This window comes from Solanum stenotomum, chromosome 7, assembly GCF_019186545.1.
Source record: "Solanum stenotomum isolate F172 chromosome 7, ASM1918654v1, whole genome shotgun sequence".
In the NCBI taxonomy this organism is placed as follows: domain Eukaryota; kingdom Viridiplantae; phylum Streptophyta; class Magnoliopsida; order Solanales; family Solanaceae; genus Solanum; species Solanum stenotomum.
Window position 1 is genome coordinate 12,446,188 of NC_064288.1, and position 23,467 is coordinate 12,469,654.

At 38.5% G+C, this 23,467-nt stretch overlaps 1 protein-coding gene across 1 annotated transcript; it reads right to left on the minus strand.

Annotated features, from left to right (window-relative positions):
* Positions 1-22,888: 22,888 nt before the first annotated feature.
* Positions 22,889-23,467, minus strand: LOC125869654 (uncharacterized). Its single transcript, XM_049550110.1, has 2 exons — positions 23,390-23,467; positions 22,889-23,344 (listed from the first exon to the last, which is right to left on the minus strand). The coding sequence occupies exons 1-2, from the start codon at positions 23,465-23,467 to the stop codon at positions 22,889-22,891; spliced, it is 534 nt and encodes a 177-aa protein (XP_049406067.1).

The window sequence follows — 23,467 nt, forward strand, 5'->3', positions numbered from 1 at the left end:
CCTCACACTTAAGTAGGAGCCTTTGAGTGTTCATGAGTACAGTCTGAAGTTCACCTAACTATCCCGCTATGCTCCGAAGATGGTGGCAGATATGAGAAATAGAATGAGCTTGTTTGTTGCTGGGCTGTCTCGGTTGTCAAGTAAGAAAGGTAGGGCTGTAATTCTTATCGGGGACATGGACATATCCAGGTTAATGGTCTATGTACAGCAGGTTGAGGATGAGAAGCTGAGGGACAGAGAAGAGTTCAGAAGTAAGAGAGCCAAGACCGGTAATGAGTCCGGGCAGCAGAAAGGTAATTCAAACCATTCCTCCTTTCAGCAAAGGCAAAAGGGACCTGCTCCATCCTCTGCTAGAGCACCTACACCCAGATACAAAGGTGAATTTTATGGCTAGAATTCGAAGGACTACAGGGCTAGACTAGCACAATCTTCGGGTAGTGTGGTGCAAGGGAGTAGTAAGCCTCTTGCCTGCGCCAAATGTGGTAGGAACCACTCAGGTATTTGTCGAGAGGGCTCCATTAGTTGTTTCAGGTGTGGTCAGAATGGACATTTCATGCGAGAGTGTCCAAAGAATAGGCAAGGTAATGGGGGCAATAAAGCATAGTCTTCTTCAGTTGTTCCACCAGACAGGACGACACCTAGATGAGCTACTTCTAGTGTAGGTAGAGGAGCAAACCGCCTCTATGCAATCACCAGTCGCCAGGAGCAAGAGAATTCTCCAAATGTTGTCACTGGTATGATCAAAGTCTTTGCTATTATGTGTATGCTTTGCTAGACCCAGGGGCAAGTTTATCTTTTGTAATTCCCTATGTTGCAAATAAGTTTGATGTTCTTCCTGAAAGACTTTGCGAACCCTTTTGTGTTTCTACACCTATTGGGGAGTCTATTCTAGCGGAAAGAGGCTATCGTAATTGTCTTATTTCTATCAATCACAAGAGCACCATGGCTGATTTGGTTGAGTTAGACATGGTAGATTTTGATGTCATTCTAGGTGTGGATTGGCTTCATGCCTGTTATACATCATTAGATTGTAGAACTCGAGTGGTCAAGTTTCAGTTTCCGAATGAGTTAGTCTTAGAGTGGAGTAGTAGTTCAGCAGTGCCTAAGGGTCGTTTCATTTCGTACCTTAAGGCAAGGAAGTTAGTTTCAAAGGGTTGTATCTATCACTTAGTCCGAGTTCATGACTCTAGTGTTGAGGTACCTCCTTTTCAGTCAGTTCCTATAGTAAGAGAGTTTCCAGAAGTGTTTCCTGATGATCTACCCAGAATTCCTCCTGAGAGAGAAATAGATTTTGGCATAGATCTCATTCGAGATACTCGTCCTATCTCTATTCCGCCATATAGAATGGCACCAGCAGAGTTGAAAGAATTGAAAGATCTCCTAGAAAAGGGTTTCATTCGACCGAGTGTCTCACCTTGGGGTGCTCCGGTCTTGTTTGTGAGAAAGAAAGATGGTTCCCTTAGGATGTGTATAGATTACCGCCAGTTGAATAAGGTTACAATCAAGAACAAGTACCCTCTTTCGAGGATTGATGATCTTTTCGATCAGCTTCAGGGTGCCACTTATTTTTCGAAGATTGACCTCAGATCAGGCTATCATCAGTTAAAAGTAAGGGAATGTGATATTCCAAAGACAGCTTTCAGGACTCGGTACGGTCATTATGAGTTTTTAGTCATGTCTTTTGGTTTGACCAATGCACCGGTAGCTTTCATGGACTTGATGAATCGAGTCTTCAAACCTTATTTAGATACGTTTGTTATCGTCTTCATTGACGACGTACTAGTCTATTCAAGGAATGAAGAAGATCATGCTAGTCATCTCAGAACAGTTCTTCAGACTTTGAAAGACAAGGAGTTGTATGCCAAGTTCTCTAAGTGTGAGTTTTGGCTCAAGTCTGTGGCGTTCCTAGGCCACATTGTGTCCGGTGATAGAATTAAAGTTGATACTCGGAAAAATTGAGGCAGTACAAAATTGGCCTAGACCCACATCTCCAACCGAAATTAGGAGTTTCTTGGGATTAGCTGGCTATTATAGAAGGTTTGTAGAAGGGTTCTCATCTATTGCATCTCCTTTGACCAGGTTGACTCAGAAGACAGTGAAATTTCAATGGTCTGAAGCTTGTGAGAACAACTTTCAGGAATTAAAAAAGAGGTTGATTACAGCTCCAGTCTTGACGTTACCAGAAGGTACTCAAGGTTTTGTGGGGTATTGTAATGCATCTAGAGTTGGTTTGGGTTGTGTCTTAATGTAGAATGGCAAGGTTATAGCCCTCCAGACAGTTGAAGGTTCACGAGAAGAACTACCCAACCCATGACTTAGAGTTAGCGGCTGTAGTGTTCACTTTTAAGATATGGCGTCATTACTTGTATAGTGTACATGTTGAAATATTCACTGATCACAAGAGCCTTCAATACGTGCTGACTCAGAAGGAACTTAATCTCAGACAGAGGAGGTGGTTAGAATTACTCAAGGACTATGACCTGAGTATTCTTTACCACCCAGGTAAGGCTAATGTTGTTGCTGATTCTTTGAGCAGGTTGTTTATGGGTAGTACCGCCCATATTGAAGAATGAAGGAGAAAGTTAGCAAAAGATGTACACAGACTGGCATGCCTGGGAGTCATACTTACAGATTCCGCAGAAGGAGAAATAGAGGTGGCTAATAGGACCGAGTCATCACTAGTGTCAGAAGTGAAAGAGAAACAAGATCAAGATCTCATTTTGCTTGAATTGAAGGCAAATGTTCAAAAGCAAAGAGTATTAGCTTTTGAACAAGGGGGAGATGGTGCATTGAGATATCAAGGTAGATTGTGTGTACCTATGGTAGATGGACTCCAAGAAAGGATTATAGAGAAAGATCATAGCTCCAGATATTCCATTCATCCGGGTTCCACGAAGATGTATCGTGACTTGAGAGAAGTTTATTGGTGGAATGGCATGAAGAAGGGCATTGCAGAGTTTGTTGCTAAGTGTCCAAATTGCTAACAAGTGAAAGTCGAGCACCAAAGTCCCGGTGGTTTGGCTCAAAGAATAGAACTTCCAGAATGGAAGTGGGAAATGATCAATATGGATTTCATCACAGGGTTGCCAAGGTCTCGTAGACAACATGATTCCATTTGGGTGATTGTCGACAGAATGACAAAGTCAGCATTTTCTACCAGTAAAGACTACAAATACAACAGAAGATTATGCTAAGTTGTATGTTCAAGAGATAGTGAGACTTCATGGAGTTCCAATCTCCATTATTTCAGATAGAGGTGCACAATTCACTGCACAATTTTGGAAATCTTTTCATAAAGGCTTGGGTTCAAAGGTGAACTTAAGTACCGCCTTTCATCCTCAGACTAATGGGCAAGCAGAGCGCACTATCCAGACTCTAGAAGATATGTTGAGAGCTTGTGTGATCAATTTCAAAGGCAATTGGGATGATCACCTACCTCTCATTGAGTTTGCCTACAATAACAGTTATCACTCTAGCATCCAGATGGCTCCATATAAAGCTCTTTATGGGAGAAGATGTAGATCTCCTATTGGATGGTTTGAAGTTGGTGAAGCACAGTTGATAGGACCAGATTTAGTTCACCAAGCTATGGAGAAGGTGAAAGTGATTCAAAAGAGATTGAAAACGGCACAGAGTCGTCAGAAATCCTACACTGATGTCAGGAGAAGTGCGTTAGAATTTGAAGTAGATGATTGGGTGTATTTAAAAGTTTCGCCCATGAAAGGCGTTATGAGGTTTGGTAAGAAGGGGAAACTTAGTCCCCGGTATATTAGACCTTACGGCATAGCCAAGAGAATTGGCAATGTTGCTTATGAGTTGGAGTTACCAAAGAAACTAGAAGCGGTTCATCCGGTATTTCATATCTCCGTGTTGAAGAAGTGCATAGGCAATCCTTCATTGATCCTACCAACTAGAAGTATTAAGATCAAGGATAACTTATCTTATGAGGAGGCTCCTGTTTAGATTCTAGATCGTCAAGTTCGTAGGTTGAGAACGAAAGATACAGCCTCAGTCAAGGTCCTATGGCAAAACCAATTTGTTGAGGAAGCAACTTAGGAAGCCGAAGAGGACATGAAGAAGATGTACCCACACCTCTTTGAATCCAGAGGAAAAGAAAATTAAGGTATTAATTTCCCTCTTAGTACTCTTTTAATCATCTTGATCATGTTGTTGTTGTTGTTGCATTTGCATGGTTGTTTGTTGGGTGTTGAGTTGATGTTACACCCTTAGCTTTGTAAGAGTAACCTCATTCGAGGACGAATGTTCCCAAGGGGGAGATATTGTAACATCCGGTAAATTGAAATATCTATGAAGAGGCTTAAAATCGGAAATAGTCATTTTTGGAAGGAATTCAAAAAAAAATCTGGAAAATTTGGCTAAGTGTGGAAACCAGTGAGTTTTTGGCCAACTTTAAGTAGTCATAACTCCTATCTCAGGATGAGTTAGGAGTAGTTCCAGTTATGGTAGTGAATCTTGTGGAATGATCTTCCAAACGCCACCGAGTTTGCTCAATTCTGAGTTCGTATGAGCGAGTTATGCCCTTTGAAAGTTGGGCAGTTGGCAGTGAATCCGTCCGAAAATTTTAAGGGCATTTTGGTCTTTTCCCTAGCCATTTCTTTTGGGATTATATTGTTGTGTTAGGCTGATATTTGGATCATTTTGTCCCATTTTAAGAGAGTGAAGGCTAGGGCTTGAGAGTGAAGAAGAGAAGAAGAAGAGAAGAAGTAGAAGAAGAAGAGAAGAAAGAGGAGATCAACAAGTTTCCGTCAAAGATCGTTGCGGATATCGTCGGGGGTGATCCCTACTAGGTATGTGAGTTCTTAGTGTGGGTTGATTCTTTCCCCCACACACCCAACTCATTATTATTTAGAAAAGATTGGATATGTTGTTGAAGTTGTTGGGTTGTGTTGTTGATGTTGTTGAAATTATTGTTGGTTGTGGGACATGATTTGGTTGTGTATTTTAGTTGTAATCTATTGTATGTTGAGAGATTGATGATCGTTAGTGTTTGGGGTTGAATCCATTGAAGTAAGAGTGGTTTAGAATTGGCAAATGAAGGGATAAAAGTCAAGCTTTCTGGGCTAGGGGTTGGCGCGTCGCGCCTGTCAGCGCGCCCCAAGAGGAGCTCTGAAGCCCAGCCCTTGGGACGGCGCGCCAGCCAGACCCTTCTGAACTTCAAGGGCTGGCGCTCCGCACCTTGCAGAGCTCCAAGGACTCCAACTACCCCTTTCATTCCCCACTCTTTCATGCATGTTCCTAGGTATTATACCTATGTTTCCTAGTTGCTTCCAACACTCTAAGGTACATTTAGACATCCCGAATTCATCCATAAACGTGTGATCATGTACCTTAAATCCATAGTTTAATTCAAGGCAAGTTAGTATCAAGTTAAAGAGAAGTTAGAGTCAAGTCAAGCAAAGTTAAGAAGTTAGTTCGAGTAAGTTTTCAAAGTTTTCAAAGTTGTTCAAGAGAAGTAAGTTGTTCATTCTAAGGCTCAAGTTGCAAGTCAAGTAAAGAGTATCAAGTTTCAAGTTAATTCCAGAGTTTCAAGTTGAGTTCATTCTCAAAGTTATTAGTGAACTATGTATTCCCAAAGAAGTTTTAAAGAAATGTTTTTACATTTAAACAAGGTTGGAAACTGAGATTTCCAAAAGAGCCTTCGGGCTAGTTTTTGAGTAATTATCTCATCTCAGCAGGAAGACATATGTTTTTAAAACATAAGAGCCAGTACATTTTTGGGAGTAGTATCAAGCACCGAATTGGTGGAGCATTCAAAGAACCCACAGTCCCCATAGAACCATGTTAGCCACCATGGGTAGAAAAGGATAATACTTTTTAGATGAATCCTTTTCAGATTAGACTAGTGGATCTATTAGGCAATTCAGGTCTTATACCTTTGGCCGGGTATAAGATGCTCTGGCAGCGTGAGGTCGATCGCTGTATCATAACTATAGCTCTCAAGTGATGGTTGTCGGTTAGAGAAACTCTCACGGCAGTTATTGTATTTTCATACACAGAAATTATTGTATTTTTATAAACATCAGTTCATTGTATTTCTATATACATCTCAGGCTTATTGTATCTTTGTATACACACAGAGTTTATAGCATGTTTAAAGCAGTCTTTCTTTATATCGCTTTTGTTTTAAATTGCCTTATATTGAAAGAAGTCAGTCAGGTTGAGTTGAGCCAGGTAAGCTTTTCAGTTTTTCGAAATTTCCTTCTAGCCTTTGTTGCTTAGCTTTCCATCTCGCATACTCGTACATTTCATGTACTGATGTCAGTTGGCCTGCATCTTATGACGATGCAGATACAGGTACCCCGAATCAGCATCTTGCACGTCGTTGATCCATCTAAGCACTCCAGAGTCAGTGGTGAGCCTCCTTGCATTCCGGAGGACTCAATTATTTTGTGTAGTTAGTTTTGTTCTATTAGGATGTTGCGGGGTCTGTCCCAACATCCATCTAAGTATTTTAGAGGCTTCATAGATAGTCAGTCAGTTAGTTTTGAGTCTCTTATCTATGTATATATGTAAAAATTCTATTTTTAGACCCGAGGTGCCTTGTTGGCTAGATTTGTATCAGTTAAGTTGTCTTATGACTTTGTTTTGCATGAAGTTATTTTGTTGAGTTAGGTTTCCGCAGAGTTAAGAAAGTCAGGCCAAGGGTTCACTTGGGGCCAGCAATGGTCTCCGAGTGCCGGTCTCGCCCAGGGTGTAGTCTCGGGGTGTGACAACAGAGGTACCAGACCCTTCATGAGCAGCTTCCGTAGGTCGGTCAGAAGAAGAATCCATAACTTAATTCCTTCAAAAGGGAAGATCGCATTGCATTAGGGACATGTACTTGAGGCATATGCATTCTACATAGGATAAAAATATTATAAACCATGTAAGTGAACAAATATTCTATGTAGAATATTTTTCAAAAGCGAACAAGTATACAAGTAATTCACAACAAAAGTCTTAGAACCACAAACCTAGGCTCTGATACCAACACTTGTTGTGACACTTTCGAAAGGATACTACCACTTAAATAAGAAATCTAATTAAATACTTGCAACATTTAAAAGAGATTAACTATGGCCATATTTATAATAATTTAGTAGAGGGATTAGGTTCATAAAGAAAAAAAAAAGAAATAGTTAAGGAAGTGCATCCTGCCCATTTAAACATTTATTTGATTTCACATTGATATTGCGCAGAATTTTAACTTATGGTGGAAAAACCCTTCCAAAATAATATAAGCCAATAACTCTCGAGATTTTTAAGCATATATTATCCTCACACTACAAAAATGATATAAAAAGAATAATACCAACTTTCGAGTACCCAAATTAGGTGGTTCATGCTTCACATAACCATTCAAAACAAGTGGTAAATTTAATATATTACAAGACTTGGGCTTACACACCCCAAAACAACAAAACATATAGCCATAATTATATTACAACACATGGTGACATGATCAAATTAGCCCTCAAAATTTCATGTAAATATACAACACATAGATCATGTATAAGTCCCAAGGTTTATACAAAATATAGATGCCTATATGCAAATGTGATCTTCCTTAAGGCTCTCAAAATCTCCATCTCCAATGGCCAGCTTCATGCCTCCTCTCGATCATTCCCTACGATAGAAACAACTATTGCTAAACATATAGCTTAGTGGTGTAAAATGAATAGGTTCGGAACCCTTAGATTCACCAAGCTACCTTTCTCAAGTCATAGGCAACACAATTGAAACATAACAACAAATCAACTAAACAATATATAAAGAGTATGAAGTTTGATATTTAAAGATCCAAATATCAAGGACGCTCATAGCACCATTTTCCAAGAAATTCAATAACAAGGCTCGCCTAATATATTCATCATATCGTCACACCAAGCACAAGCAGGTATCAAGAAGGGCCGAAGCCCTGTATCAAGAAGGGTCAAAGCCCAATAATCAAGAGAACCAAGAACCATATTAAAAATGGCTTACTACTTTGTACTTAAAATAAACAACTTTCATTCTTAAGACGGACTAAAAATCCAGAGTCAAGATGGCATATGATCTGAATCAAGAAGCATGCCAATAGTGACAAAGTCACAGCCACAAGAAGGACAAGGTTCCAACAAGAGTACCAAGTGATCAAACATTACGTACAAGTGGGCGAGTTACCCAAACGTCTTTAATATTTTAAAGGATACCAACACGACAATGCAAAGTGACAAGGGGTAACCAAGATACCAAGATAAACTTTCAAATATACCAGCAGGTAAAAGGAGTACAAGTACAAGTTTATACACAAACCTCAGTGCTTAGCTTAGAAACAGTCCAACACAACTTCAAGAGTTCAAACAGTAGACCAACGAACGTATCAAGGTCCTTAACTTGTTCACGAGTATATACAACCTTATAATAAAATTAAATAACTTCTTTAATCCCTAGTAGATCAATAATGTTAATGTAAAATAGGATTATCATCACAAGTAAGCTTAGCCTATAAAAATACGACTATGCTCCCAAAACAGTAATTCTGCCAGCCTAGTACCTCATGTCGCAACTTAGATTTGAAAAGGAAAACGGAAAAAATGGATTGTATATTTTGCAAACAATCAAGATCACCATAAAATATATTTTGCACAAAAATATATCATCGATACACTAACAGTTGTTCATACAGGATTTCTAAATCCGAAATTCTGACAGAACTTGTCCTATGTTGCGTTCCATATTTCGAATCCATAAAAGCTAAATTAGAGTTGTACATAAACATAAGAGTTGTAGGTATATGTATTATCATTCCAAATCATATTTATTCACCGAAAATGGGGTTTTAGAGAACGAGATATTCTAAAAGAAATAAACACTACTCAGCTTAAAAACAAATTTGCAGCTTATTTAGAAATGAAGATAAGAGTAATTTGCAGTCTTGCTGATCATGTCAATGTTACTTTGAAGAAAAACACCAAAGCAAGTTCAACAACAAAATATACAATCATTTATTAGCAGTATGGGAAAAAACACATACTATGTGTGGATTTAAGAAGCTAGATTTTATTTTATTTGATAGTTGAGAAATCTCCATGGTTGATAGGACGAACAATGATCTTTCCTCCCTAGATAAATACCATGCATTTGTCTTGGATATGGTCACTTTTTCATAATATCAGAATAGATAGTTGATAGCATGACGAATAGATCAACACTTGAAATGCAATAAACAATGGTTTTCATCTTTCCCTCGGTGAAACACAACCGTACCTAAAGATTTTAACAGTTAATATTCGAAATATAGAACAGAATATTTATGAGCAGTAACAGTACAAATCTATGTCCAACATATTATGCTATGTCCATTTGTGGCTGTGACACCATTTCTGCTAATATTACACATAGAATTAAGTAGGGCTGAATGTCAGTGCATTAACCCGCTCAAAATATCTTCCAAGGATGCACGAGTGTCCTAAAAATATTCCTTAGAAAGGAGATGCCTACATGGTGGTGGCCATTGATCAACTTGTCTGTTATGTTCTCCGTAAATATGGATCACCTTTGGAATACTTAACCATCGGAAGAGGCACCTGCAATCATATCCAAAATTTAAGAGTTGTGCAAGTTAGTGTTATAAAGTAACTTAATTGCATCAATATTAATTTGAAGAGGCTGTAAATTATGCAAAAAAATATAGTCAATCCATATAAGGGAGAAAGTAATTCAACTTAGAAAATACTTAAGAAATTGAAATCAAAGAAGTAAATCCTAAAATCCATTGTTTGCTGGGGTGGTTCCTATGTAACAGTAGAGGGTCTTCGATTGGTTGTTGTTGGAATGTATGAGTACACTAAGTAAGATAGGACCAGGTCCTCAACACAATTATACTGAACAGAAAATGAGTACAGAAAGTAAAGATGGCACACGTACTTTACGTAGAAACCTCATTGCTCAAGGGAGTAAAACCATGACCTGTCTCACAGGATTTTCAAACTACTTTTACTAAACTTCACAAGCCAAAGTAAAACTCAGTTTACAACACACACAAGATTAACCTCTTAATCTCTATTTGAGTAATACACTATCACTCAATGAGCCAAAGCAATGCCTACATTTCCCACTATACTAACCCAACTGATTAATATAGACTTTGACGTAAGACACTAAGTTGCCCTCAACTAATTTCTTACAATGATTCACCCAAGGTTAACACGTTTCTATCACAAGCAAAATGATTCCTACAATATAAGCACAAATACAAACAATCAAGGTAACAGCTAGTTCAGAAAGCAATAATGTAAACTATTAGGTCCCTTGCTGTTTTGAAGCTTGAATTTCCCTATTTGAATGAATGAATTGATTTGTTGTTTGTTGTCTTGATTATATATCAAACATCAAGAGTTAATACCCATTGGACAAACAACCTCGTCCCTTATGTTTGGTATAGTACTCTGACGACCTCACCAACTGCTGACGCGGACAGTTTTCCAGTTGTATAGCATATGGTCCTGGACGAACATACTCTGCAGAGGACCCGGTCCAGCACTTGTGAGGAGATCATCAAAACATCTGGGAGCATTAAGACTTATCTATTTCCCCTTTTTTGATGATGACAGACAATCTACACGCACAACCTCACATGAGTGTTAAACATTCATTCAAAGATACAATAATTCCCCCTGTCATTGTTCTTCGCCCTTAGTTTAGTTCCCTTCTAATTTCACAACATAGTTCACCTTCAATTCCCCCTTTTGACATCATTGAAAAGGAGTAGCAGTAAACATATGCAAGTTATGTGCAAGGCATTTAGGAACTAAGGGCCATGGGCCACACAGAGCATGCACAAGTAAGCTTAAAAGAGAATAGAAAAACATAGGAAACAGGGCACAATAACAAATAGCATTAGATTACTAAAGCTGACCACAGGAATCAGCCAAAACAGTACACATAGTCACTAAAATTTTGTCACAAGGATAAAGAAATCAAGGAGACTAGACTCATTTAGGACGGAGTGGGAAGGGGAGTAAGGGTTCACATTAGTAAGGACATCCGCTCGTTTGCATCCTCATGAGCCTGAATGACTTGCTTGTTGAGAACTTTGAATTTCTCACTGAGTGAGGCATTTGTCATTATCAATTGTTCGTTCTCAGCTCTCAACTTTTGCATTACTTGCTCATCCACACCATTGGTACCCGGTCCCTTCGAGACAAATTTCTGCAACTAAGACTTAAGTTGCGCAATCTCAACCTCCTTGTCATTGAGGACCATTATTAGATCAGTCAGTTCTAGTTTGAGAGAAGCCTACTACTCTAGGAGATCTTCTACCTTAGACCTACCATTGGCCTTCCCTTTAACACATTCACATTCTACCAGGGTAACAACAATAAACATTTTCTTGGTGGTACCAGGTACTCCTCTCCCCAAAGGCACTTCGAAATGGTTGAACACATAGTTTAGCAAGTAGCCACAAGGGATGCCATGTTTGGCTATTTTCCAAGTCATCACCATGTGCAGATGTTCAAGCATTATAGCAGGGAGATTGATTTCCTCGAGTTCATCCAGCTTTTCCATGATAAATAGGTCAGCACCAGATACTACAGTTCTCCTCTCCATCATTGGTACCAGTATCTTATTGACGAACTCAAAGAATAGTTGATATTCCACCTTCAGAAACTTCTTTGGCAGACCTACTCAATTTATGTCCCCCCCCCCTCTTTGTAGCATGTGTAGTGAACTCACTGGAGGGTTTACATCCTTCAATTTACCGGATCCCCTTCACAGGCACACCCAGAATAATCCCCAAGGTTTCCTTATCGAGATGGATTTTGACATCTCTGACAATAGTACTGATTCCTCCATCATCTAGAAGCTCCATCTTATAGTAAAATTCATGCACCTTAGGTTCATGCAAGTATGGTGCTGGGGTTCAAATAAACGATCCCAACTTTGCCAGGAAACTGAATCAAAAAGAGTGGACATTCCAGGTTCTGTAAGAATATCAGGATCGGAGACTCTACCATTTAGCACCTTTTGGTTCTCCATTTCTGCTATTCGTGCTTCCCTGTTCAGCTCCTTTTCTTCTACTGGCTTTTGAATACAAGTACCTAGTACCTTGATTGGTTTTGACTGCTCAATAGCCCTTTTACTCACTTTCTTTACAGGAGATTTCTTCGTTGATTTTTGAACCCGTTTTGATTTGACCCTCTCAACCTCTACTTCCTTCCTTCTTTTTTCCAAATACACAACAGAATCATAAGACTATGTATCATTGGACCTAACAGGCAAAGGGGTTGAGGTGGGTTCTTCAGGCAGATGGCCTTCCCTTCTTCTCTTCCTAGCCCTTTCTTTTTGAATTATATTTGCTTCTATGGCACTTCACATAACCTTCTACATCTTACTCCTGGTGCCATACCTCTTCTTGTCCCCCTTTGTGTAGGACGTAACCATTTTTCCCTACCCCTTTCTTTTCCTTTCTTTTGCAGACTCAGCAGGCTCATTGTTGAGGTTGGTGTCAGGAATATTGTTGACTCCCTCTAGATCTGGGACACCTACTGTCGAGAAGTTGGCACGGCAAACCCCTTTCCTGCTCCATTTAAAAGAAACTTTTTCCTCCTCCTCTTCTTCACTTGTAACATCAAATGACTTAGTAGTTTGGTCAAACACAGGTTGAACACTGTGTGCGACCTGCTCGAGTGACCTCAACTCTTGTTCCAACAGAGTTGGTTGAGGATCTTCTCTGAGCGAGGCCAAACTTTGCACAGCCACTAATTATGTCCATGCTGCTAGAATATTTCACTTAGGGCCCTTTCCCTCAAGTAAATCTCCATCAAACAATCGCACAAACATCGTAGATGATACTGCCTAGAAACCACTTCTAATTCTTCAGTGGGAAGATCACCACTTGGTTTCACAACTGATTGGGCCTCTGAGTTTAGTGATTTTTCACCGGACAAAACCAACATATGTGAGTAAGGTAAAACTTCTGCAGATGGAGGTGAAGGAGAAGCCACCACTTCAGTACGAGGTGTGATAGATTCACCCATCTCACCAGCACTTAAATAATAAATCAAATTAAATACTTGCGACATTTAAAAGAGATTAACTATGGCCATATTGATTATAATTTAGTAGAGGGATTAGGTTCATAAAGAAAAAAAAAGAAATAGTTAAGGATGTGCATCCTGCCCATTTAAACATTTATTTGATGTCACATTGATATTGCGCAGAATTTTAACTTATGGTGGAAAAACCCTTCCAAAATAATACAAGTCAATAACTCACGAAATTTTTATGCATATATTATCCTCACACTACAAAAATGATGTAAAAAGAATATTACCAACTTTCGAGTACCCAAATTAGGTGGTTCATGCTTCACATAACCATTCAAAACAAGTGGTAAATTTAATATATTACAAGACTTGGGCTTACACACCCAAAAAGAATAAAACATATAGCCATACTTATATTACAACACATGGTGACATGATCAAATTAGCCCTCAAAATTTCATGTAAATATACAACAAATAGATCATGTATAAGTCCCAAGGTTTATACAAAATATAGATGCCTATATGCAAATGTGATCTTCCTTAAGGCTCTCAAAATCTCCATCTCCAATGGCCAGCTTCATGCCTCCTCTCGATCATTCCCTACGATAGAAACAATTATCGCTAAGCATATAGCTTAGTGGTGTAAAAACTATAGGTTCGGATCCCTCAGATTCACCAAGCTACCTTTCTCAAGTCATAGGCAGCACAATTGAAACATAACAACAAATCAAGTAAACAATATATAAAGAGTATCAAGTTTGATATTTAAAGATCCAAATGTCAAGAACCCTCATATCACCTTTTCCCAAGAGATTCAATAACAAGGCTCGCCTAATATATACATCATGTCGTCATACCAAGCACAAGCAGGTATCAAAAAGGGCCGACGCCATGTATCAAGAAGGGTCAAAGCCCAATAATCAAAAGAACCAAGAACCATATTAAAAATGGCTTTCTAGTTCGTACTTAAAATGGACAACTTCCATTCTTAAGATGGACTAATGATCCAGAGTCAAGATGGCAAATGATCTGAATCAAGAATCATTCTAATAGTGACAAAGTCACAGCCACAAGAAGGACAAGGTCCCACCAAGAGTACCAAGTGATCAAACAATCTGTACAAGTGGGCGAGTTACACAAGCATCTTTAATATCTTAAAGGATACCAACACGACAATGCTAAGTAACAAGGGGTAACCAAGGTACCAAGATAAACTTTCAGATATACCAGCGGGTAAAAAGAGTACAAGTACAAGTTTATACGCAAACCTCAGTACTTAGCTTAGAAGCAGTCCAACACAACTTCAAGAGTTCAAACCGTAGACCAACCAACATATCAAGGTCCTCAACTTGTTCACGAGTATATAAAACCTTAGAATAAAATTAAATAACTTCTTTAATCCCTAGTAGCTCAATAATGTTAATGTGAAACAGGATTATCATCACAAGTAAGCCTAGCCTGTACAAATACGACTATGCTCCCTAAACAGTAATCCTGGCCAGCCTAGTACCTCATGTCGCAACTTAGATTTGAAAAGGAATACAGCAAAAATGGACTGTATATCCTTCATGAAAGATGTAGGTACATCTCTTAAAGTTTCAAAAAATCAAGAATCACTGCAAAAAATTTGTTTTACAAAAAGATATCATCGATACACTAACAGTTGTTCATACAGGATTTCTAAATCAGAAATCTGGACAGAACTTGTCCTATGTTGCGTCCCATATTTCGAATCCATAAAAGCTAAATTAGAGTTGTACATAAACACAAGAGTTATAGGTATATGAATTATCTTTCCAAATCATATTTATTCACTGAAAAGGGAGTTTTAGAGAATGAGATATTCTAAAAGTAATAAACATTAATCTACCCAAAAACGGATTTCGACTACCCACCAAAGAGAATGGTGTATCTCAAATTCCAGCCAAAAGGACCAAGATTTTCTTGAAATTTTATGAGTAATATGGTTAGAGGAAGCTCTAGAGGTTTATTAGAGTTAAAGGACATGAATTCTTATAGAGGAGGTGTGAAATTATATGTTATAAAAGTGATATTTATCACTTACTAGATACAACCAAAGTCAAAGGTTGGCTGCCCAAAAGTAAAAGGTGTGCTGCCCAAAAGTATACCTATATACCAATATGTATATACCTCACCTCCCTTTCAAGTTATGGATAATTCAAAGTAGAATATTACGCAAATACCCCAATACAATCCATTAAATTACAATAATAATTTATGTTACCAAGTTTGCAAATATTATAACATTTCAAGTTCCGAAAATGAGAGTAAAACATACTGTAGTAATTAGGCAATGGTGTATCGACAAGCTAGTCTTGGTTAGCATTTCGGGGTGTTACACAACTAGTATAGATATCTGCCTTCTTTAACATAGTCAACTAGAAGATTTCGTGCAAACTTGTTATGGATTTAGGTTATCTTGTGCATCCCCAGCCTCTGTTTTTGACAAAGCATTCTTTACTCAATGTCTTTGTAAAGATGTCAGCCAACTGGTCTTCTGTCTTGCAAAAACTCATCGTCACATTTTGCTTCTCAACATTGTCCCTTAGGAAATTATGTCTCACATCTATATGTTTTGTCCTCTTATGTTGAACGGGGTTCTTGGCCATGTTCATTGCATTAGTGTTGACGCATATTAGAGGAATAGTGTCTTTGAGAACACCAAAAGTCTTCCAGTTGCTGCTTGATCCATAGGAGCTGAGCACAACATGATACAGCAGCCACATATTATACTTCTGCTATAGACAGTGCCACTAAATTTTGCTTCTTAGTGCCCCAAGAAATCAATGATGTTCCTAGGAAGTGTGTCATGCCTGATGTGCTTTTTTGATCAACAAGAAAACCTGTATAATCAGCATCAGGATAACCAATTAGTTCAAAAGAGTCACCAGTAGGGTAGAAGATGACCAGGTCCTGAGTTCCCTTCGAATATCTCAGAATTCGCTTGGTTGCCTTCAAGTGTGATTTCTTTGGTGCTGCTTGAAACCTTGCACACATCTCTACACTGAAAACTATGTCAGGCCTACTTGCAGTGAGGTATAAAAGTAACCCAATAATTCTCCTATACATGGTCTGATTAACATCTATCCCTTCGTTATCCAAGTCAAGTTTCACACTTGTACTCATAGGAGTATCAAGGACTTTAATTTACCTTAAGCAGGATGAACTTCTTGAGCAATTTATTTATGTACTTTTCTTGACATATTGATGTGCCATGTGATGACTATTTGATCTGTAGTCCTAAAAAGAAAGTAAGCTCCCCCATCATGCTCATTTCGAATTTACTACTCATCAAATCAGCAAACTCTTTGCATGGTGAATCTGAAGTAGCTTCAAAGATGATGTCATCTACGTATACATGCACAATCAACAGCTCTTTACCTCAGGATTTTAGGAATAGAGTATTACCAATTTTACCTCTTTTGAACCCATTTGCAAGGAGGAATTTAGACAGGCGCTCGTACCAAGCTCTAGAGCTTGCTTTAGGCCATACAGAGCTTTATCCAGCTTCAGCACATGGTTTGGGAGATCAGCATCTTCAAAACCTGGAGGTTGTTTAATATACATCTCTTCTGTCAAATACCCATTCAAGAAAGCACTCTTGACATCCATTTGAAACAGTTGAAACTCCATGTGGGCAGCAAAGGCTATCAAGTTTCAAATGGCTTCCATTCTGGCTACAGGAGCAAAAGTCTCATCATAGTCAATCTCTTCCTCTTGATTATATCCTTTTACCACAAGTCTTGACTTATTTCTGGTAATGATCCCATTATCATCAAGTTTGTTTCAAAAGACCCACCTAGTCCCAGTAATGGTTCTGTTGAGAGTCTGGGACCAGGTGCCATACTTTTCTTCTTTCAAATTGATGAGTTCTTCATGCATTGATGTCACCCAATCAGCATCCTGTAAAACCTCTTTGATATTCTTAGGCTCAATGGTTGATATGAAGGTTGAATATGCAACTAGATTTCTTGTTTTGGATCTAGTATGTATTCAGAGTCAAGTGGAGAGATAAGATTGTCCAGTGGATGTGAAGATTGATGTTTCCATCTGAACTTTCTAGTTATTTCTTCTTCAACATCAGCAACGGATTCACTTTCTTCACACTCTGGACTTTGAGATGTTTTCTCCTGAGCTGAATCAGAGGGAGTTCTACACCAACTTCCCTTGCAACCTATTTGCTTCCAAGATTTTGGATTGCCTTGTCCTGTTTTCCCTTAATCCAGTTCAATGTCTTCTTTTGTTCAACATTGCTCTTATCATCAGACTCATCAAATATCACATGCATGCTCTCTTCAACATATAGAGTTCTTTTGTTAAAAACTTTGTATGCCTTGTTGGTAGAAGAATACCTGACAAACAGCCCTTCATCACTTCTGACATCAAACTTGCCAAGGTCATCCTTTCCATTATTCAGAACAAAGCGCTTGCAACCAAATGGCTTCAGATGAGAAATTGAAGGTTTCCTATCATCAGCAACTCATAAGGTGTTTTCTTGATCACAGACTTGATAAGACACCTATTTGTAACAAAGTAGGCTGTGTTGACTGCTTCTACCCAAAAATTCATTGCTTGCCCTGAGTCAATCAGCATGGTTCTGAAAATATCCACCAATTTTCTGTTCTTCCTTTCAACGAATCCATTTTACTGGGGAGTTCTTGGCGTAGAGACATTGTGATGGATTCCATTTTCAGCACAAATGCCTTCAATTTGAGAGTTTTCAAATTTTGTGCCATGATTAGATCTGATTCTAGCTATCTTGCAGTTTACTTTTAGTTGAATTGTTTCGGAAAAGGTGATCAGAAGGCCGACTATCTCGTCCTTAGTCCACAAAAACATGTTCTAGGTGAACCTGGAGAAATCATCAATAACTACTAGAATATACTTCTTACCTCCTCTGCTTTGAACTCTCACAGGTTCACATAGATCCATGTGGAGGAGTTCTAAGGATCTGGTTGTGCTCACACATTTCTTGGTTTTAAAGGAAGATCTTGTTTGTTTCCCTTTTACACAGGCATCACAGACTTTATCATCAGAAAACTTCAGGTTTGGCAATTCACGGACCAGGTCCCCTGCAGCAAGCTTGTTCAGCAAGGATGTAGTCACATGTCCCAATCGCTTATGCCATAGATTCGCGTTGTCAGCTTGCGCACTTAGGCATGAAAGAATGTCCCCTTCTACTAAGTCAAGATCTGCAACATACATATTTCTGACTCTTTTGGCAGACATAACAACCTTGTTAGTTGCACAGTTAGTAACCAAACATCTATCAGACATGAACTTAACTTCATTTTCTTTGTTGCAAATTTGGGATACACTCAAGAGATTGTATTTCAAACCATTCACATAATGTACATTGTCTATGGAATGGCCTATTGATCTTCCTATTTTGCCAATTCCGAGAATAAAACCCTTCTTCCCACCACCAAACGACACACCACCGCCCTGGTGTGCTTCCAAAGAGATGAAGTTTAGAGTGTCTCCAGTCCTGTGCCTTGCGCATCAACTATCCATGTACCAACATTGACTGTTTCCTCTCTTCTGCACAAAAATCACTTATTAGACTTAGGAACCTACTTCAGATGGAGTTCCCAAAAAACTATCAAAAGGCTTAATGAGAAACCTTCATGTCCATGGGGCAAAGTGTTCTTACTAAAATGGTAACTAGGACCAGGTACCTTTTTATTTTTTACTAAATCTTTTCTCAATTTAAGAAACTTCTTCTGTCTTTCTTTTACTCCTTTCAGAATCTCACATTTTTCTTTCATATGACCATTTCTTCCACAATGGGTACACAAAAGATTGTCAGAGATAGACACATATTTATTGTAGGGATTGTAGGGAGGCTCTATCTGTCTACAACCTAACCCCTTTTTGTTATTGAACTTCTGATTTGCTAAGTTAGAGAGTATCTTAGACGAATCAATCCATTTGAGGGAGTAGTTTAACTCTTTTTTGAAATTACATAACTCCTTCACTAATTGTGAGTTTCTTTCAAGGGAGGCAACTAACTTAGACTCAGAGGTCTTCAGTTTCTCTTCTAGTTCAATCTCAAAGTTACTGAGTTTTCGCTTTCCACCCTCAGAGGTACAAGGTTCCGCGATGGGCTGCAAACTATTAGTCTGTAGAAAACTTATCCTAACACTCATTTCAAACATTTGAGAGTTAAAAGATGTATTTTCATCCTCGCATAAGCTCAAATTTTCACTTATCATCAGATTATCAAACGTTAGTTCATCAACTGAGTCAATTAATACAGCAGCAAGTTTTCTCAATCTTTTAATTGAAAAAGTTTCTAGATCACTTTTGAGATCAAAAAGGGTTACCTCATCCTGATTCTCTTCTTCGTCAGATTGTGCCATTAGTGAGAAAATAGAATTGAACATAGTTTCATCATCTTTCATAACCATCATCGACACATCTTCATGGTTGTCTCCCTCTTTCTCGGATTCGCTGGATGCATTTCCCCAGACAGCAAAAGCTTTCTTCACTAGTTGATCAGCATGAGCCTTTCTTTTTGTATGGTCTAGGACGTGGTCCCTTCTTCAAGGTCTGAAGTCCTGAGTTTCCTGCTTCTAACTTAGATAATCCCTCATAAAATGACTAGGTTTGCCATATTTATGACAAAGATCATTTGCATTTGCTGCTCTACTGGTCGAACCCTTCTTTTGAAAGCCTCTGTGCTTCTTAATAATCTTCTGGAACCTTCTAGTGACGTATGCCATTTCATCCTCATCCACAATTCCATCATTTGGAGACCTTTTCAAGGCCACTGATTTCTCCTTTTTTCCCTCCTTCATGATTGACCCCTGTTGTTTGTTCAGCTCGTAGGCTTGTGTCATGACCCGAATCCAGACCCCGGATGTAACACGATGTACAACACTCCAAAAAGTCTCATACAAGCCTCATAGCATTCATAACATTCGATAAAAGAAAAACAGTACGGAATTTATAACTTTCTTTAAAATCATACAATTAAAATACTCATTTAAAACACTTGTAACACAACGGAAGTCTATTGTCTCACATGGCCATCTAAAAACAATATCTGAAACATAAGTAGGGTCACGGCCCTTTACAATCAAAAAGTCTAACAATAGTCTTTTACATGAAAGAAAATGAAACTTCAAGTACGTGCCCTCGATCTATGAGGACATACCGCTTAGTCTTGGAGAATTTCAAATTCAAGCTTCAACTAGAGAGAAAGCAACTCACTTGCCGGAACGTACACTTGTAGTAAAACATGAAGAAATATGGGTTAGCACAATTAAGTATTAAGTATGATAGTCATGCAAAACCATGCTTAAAACGGACATTTTATTTGAAAGTCATGATACATGTCATTTTGAGAAAACTTCATGAACATAAGCATAAGAGGCATAATACAAGACATAATCAACATACAAGTCATTTCACCACATTATAACATAATCAACATATAAGACATTTCATTACCTTAAGTTTTCACCTCAAGTAACCCTCAAGCTATACTTTGTGCAATGTATGAATAGCGTCCCATACCACTATTCACACTAAGTACCACCTCAAGGTCACCAAAAGTGAACTTACCATTCAACATTTCCATGTTTACACAAAACTCATACATAAGAGACATAAACATTACATAAGCCATATCATCATATTAGGACCATCATCTAGGGCAACCCTAAGTCATACTTGTGCAATGTATAAGTAGCATCACATACTACTACTCACACTAAGTACTCCTTTGAAGTTACCATAGACAAGGCACATTCATACTCAATAAGTCATGACAAAGAAGTAACTCATAATACAATCTAAGTATAACATGCATCATTACATTAAATACATAAGTCAACATTCCCCATTAGCTTCATTAAGAACACTTTCATTCATTAGACATTAAACCAACATTCTCCATTAGCATCATCATAAGAGCACATTCATTTCATTCAACATTATAACATAAAGGAACACACCATAACCCCTCTTAAAGCCTACTTATGCAATTCATGGATGGCATCCCATACTACCACCCACACTAAGTAGTGCATTCTTGAGAAGCCATGGTTCATTAACATTCTTTGTAGGGGTAAGCCTTAATTGACATAGACCATATGAGCAATTCATGGAATCCTTGTGTCACCCTCACCGGATAAGGGATTCCTACTTGCCTAAGGTAGGACCTTTACTTTTAGCTTAGGTGGATCCACTAGCTAGACCCATGTGGGCACATAGTTATGGGATAGGGAGATTGCTACTAGATACCCCGCCTCAACTCACGGATGAGCATCCATCTCAAGAGAGATATCCCGCCTCAACTTTCGGTTAAGCATTCATATCAATTCATATTTACTCGATGCTTAGGACTATTCCTCACGAAATACTTAACATTTATTATTATGGGATGAGAGATTATTGCTAGATACCCCACCTCAACTCATAGATGATTATCCATATCAAACCCAACATTCATTCATTAGATAGCTCCTAGCTTCAAAGATCAAAATAGCCTTTCAACTAAGAATCCCATATCGTGAGAAAGTCCTTTCACAACATGTCATTATCGTTCATTAGAGTACAATTGAGAATAGCCTTTTAATCAACCCATCATCATTAACATAATCGTAAAAACTTTATTCACTAGTCATTTATGAGTGTGCGTATGTGAGAATCACCTTTCACATATAGCCTCATCAGTCATAGGTGTTAATTGAGAAATAACATTTAATCATAACACAATTACATTCTAACCATGATCATAACACTTTCATTGAGATCATACACATATATACTTCACATCATAATCATACATAATCCTTCATGAAATTACCCTTAGGGCTATGAACCAACATCAACCCATAAATCTAGATACTAAAATAGATAAGGAAATTCACACGATTCAATAACTAATCCAATATAAACATCAACAATTCAACATACTTGCATAATCAACCAATTCCCAATCTCAATTCACCACTTAAGAATTTGAGAAAAACATGGGTTCTAGGAAGAAATCATCTTAATTCATCTTTAAAACCACAATTCATTCATAATTCAATGCAATAAAGCCTCTGAAAATTGTTTGGAATCGAACCCATGCCAAGATTGAAAACTAGGGTTTTTGGGAAAACATTGGAGACTTGAAATCACCTTTGAAATTGGCTCCTTGAAAGAAACTAAGTCAAGGATGAATACTACCATACCTTTTATGGAATAACTCTACGAAAATCCCTTGAAAAACTTGAAGACTTGACCTTGAGATCTTGAATCCTTCACCCCCAATAGAGGTTTCTAAAGAGAACTTTTGAGAAGAGTGGTGGGTTCTAATTTGGGATTTGAAATAATTAATTGAAAAAATAGAGTTTAATACTTTTAATACTCTTAAAATACCATAATTAACCCAAAATAACCGTCCCTCAACTTAAATAATTATAAAAATAATTTACCAAACCACTCTCCCCTTAGCCGAACCAAAACCAGCTTTTACAAGTGTGATCCACGGACCACCATCCACGGATCGTGGATGGGTCCACGGACCATCCTGCATGGGCGTGGTTCGTGGCTGGGGGTTGAATTTGAGGGACTTGACCCACGAAACAGGCCCACGAGTCGTGGTTGGACCTACGAGGTGTGGTCCCTCTCCGTAGGTCACCACATTTTTGGCAACATTCAAGTTTCCTTGGGGTCTTGGGGGTTAGGCTAAGGATCCTCCTCAAGGACCCCTAGGGTGGTCCTTGGGGAGTCGTACCTTGACATTTAACCCCTAAACCCCTCAACCTAGCTCGGGACAACACTTTACAACTCATAACCCAAACCTAAACTCTAAACGAAACTCATTAAGCTCTAGTTTCACCTACTAGATTTTAGGGTCGTTACAGTTTGGAGATTTCCAATCAGTTCATCCATGGTGAGCACCTTCAGATCTTTTTCTTCAGTTATAGCATTCATTTTACTCTCCCATGACTTGGGAAGCACTTTGAGAATCTTTTGAACTTGTTTGCTTGGTGAAATAGGCTCGCCAAGCCATCTCAGTTCGTTGGTTATGGAAGTGAACCTTGAATTTATCTCGTGAATGGTTTCACCTTCCTTTATACAGAAGTTCTCATATTGAGTCGTAAACATATAGACCTTAGACTCTTTCACTTGTGTCGTTCCCTCATGGGATGTTTTGAGACAATCCCATATCTCTTTGGTTGTCTCGCAAGCAGAGATTTTGTTGTACTCGTCTGAGCCAATTCCACATACCAAAATCTTCTTCGGTTTATAGTTCTTCTCTATCTTCTTCTTGTCCGTTTCATTGTATTCCTTTCAAGTTTTGGGAACCATCTTAGTAAGCTCTCCATCTGTTACCTCTCTTGTGGGAATGTAAGGTCCATCAAGAACCACGTCCCAAAGCTCAGTGTCTTTAGCATTGATGTAGTCATGCAT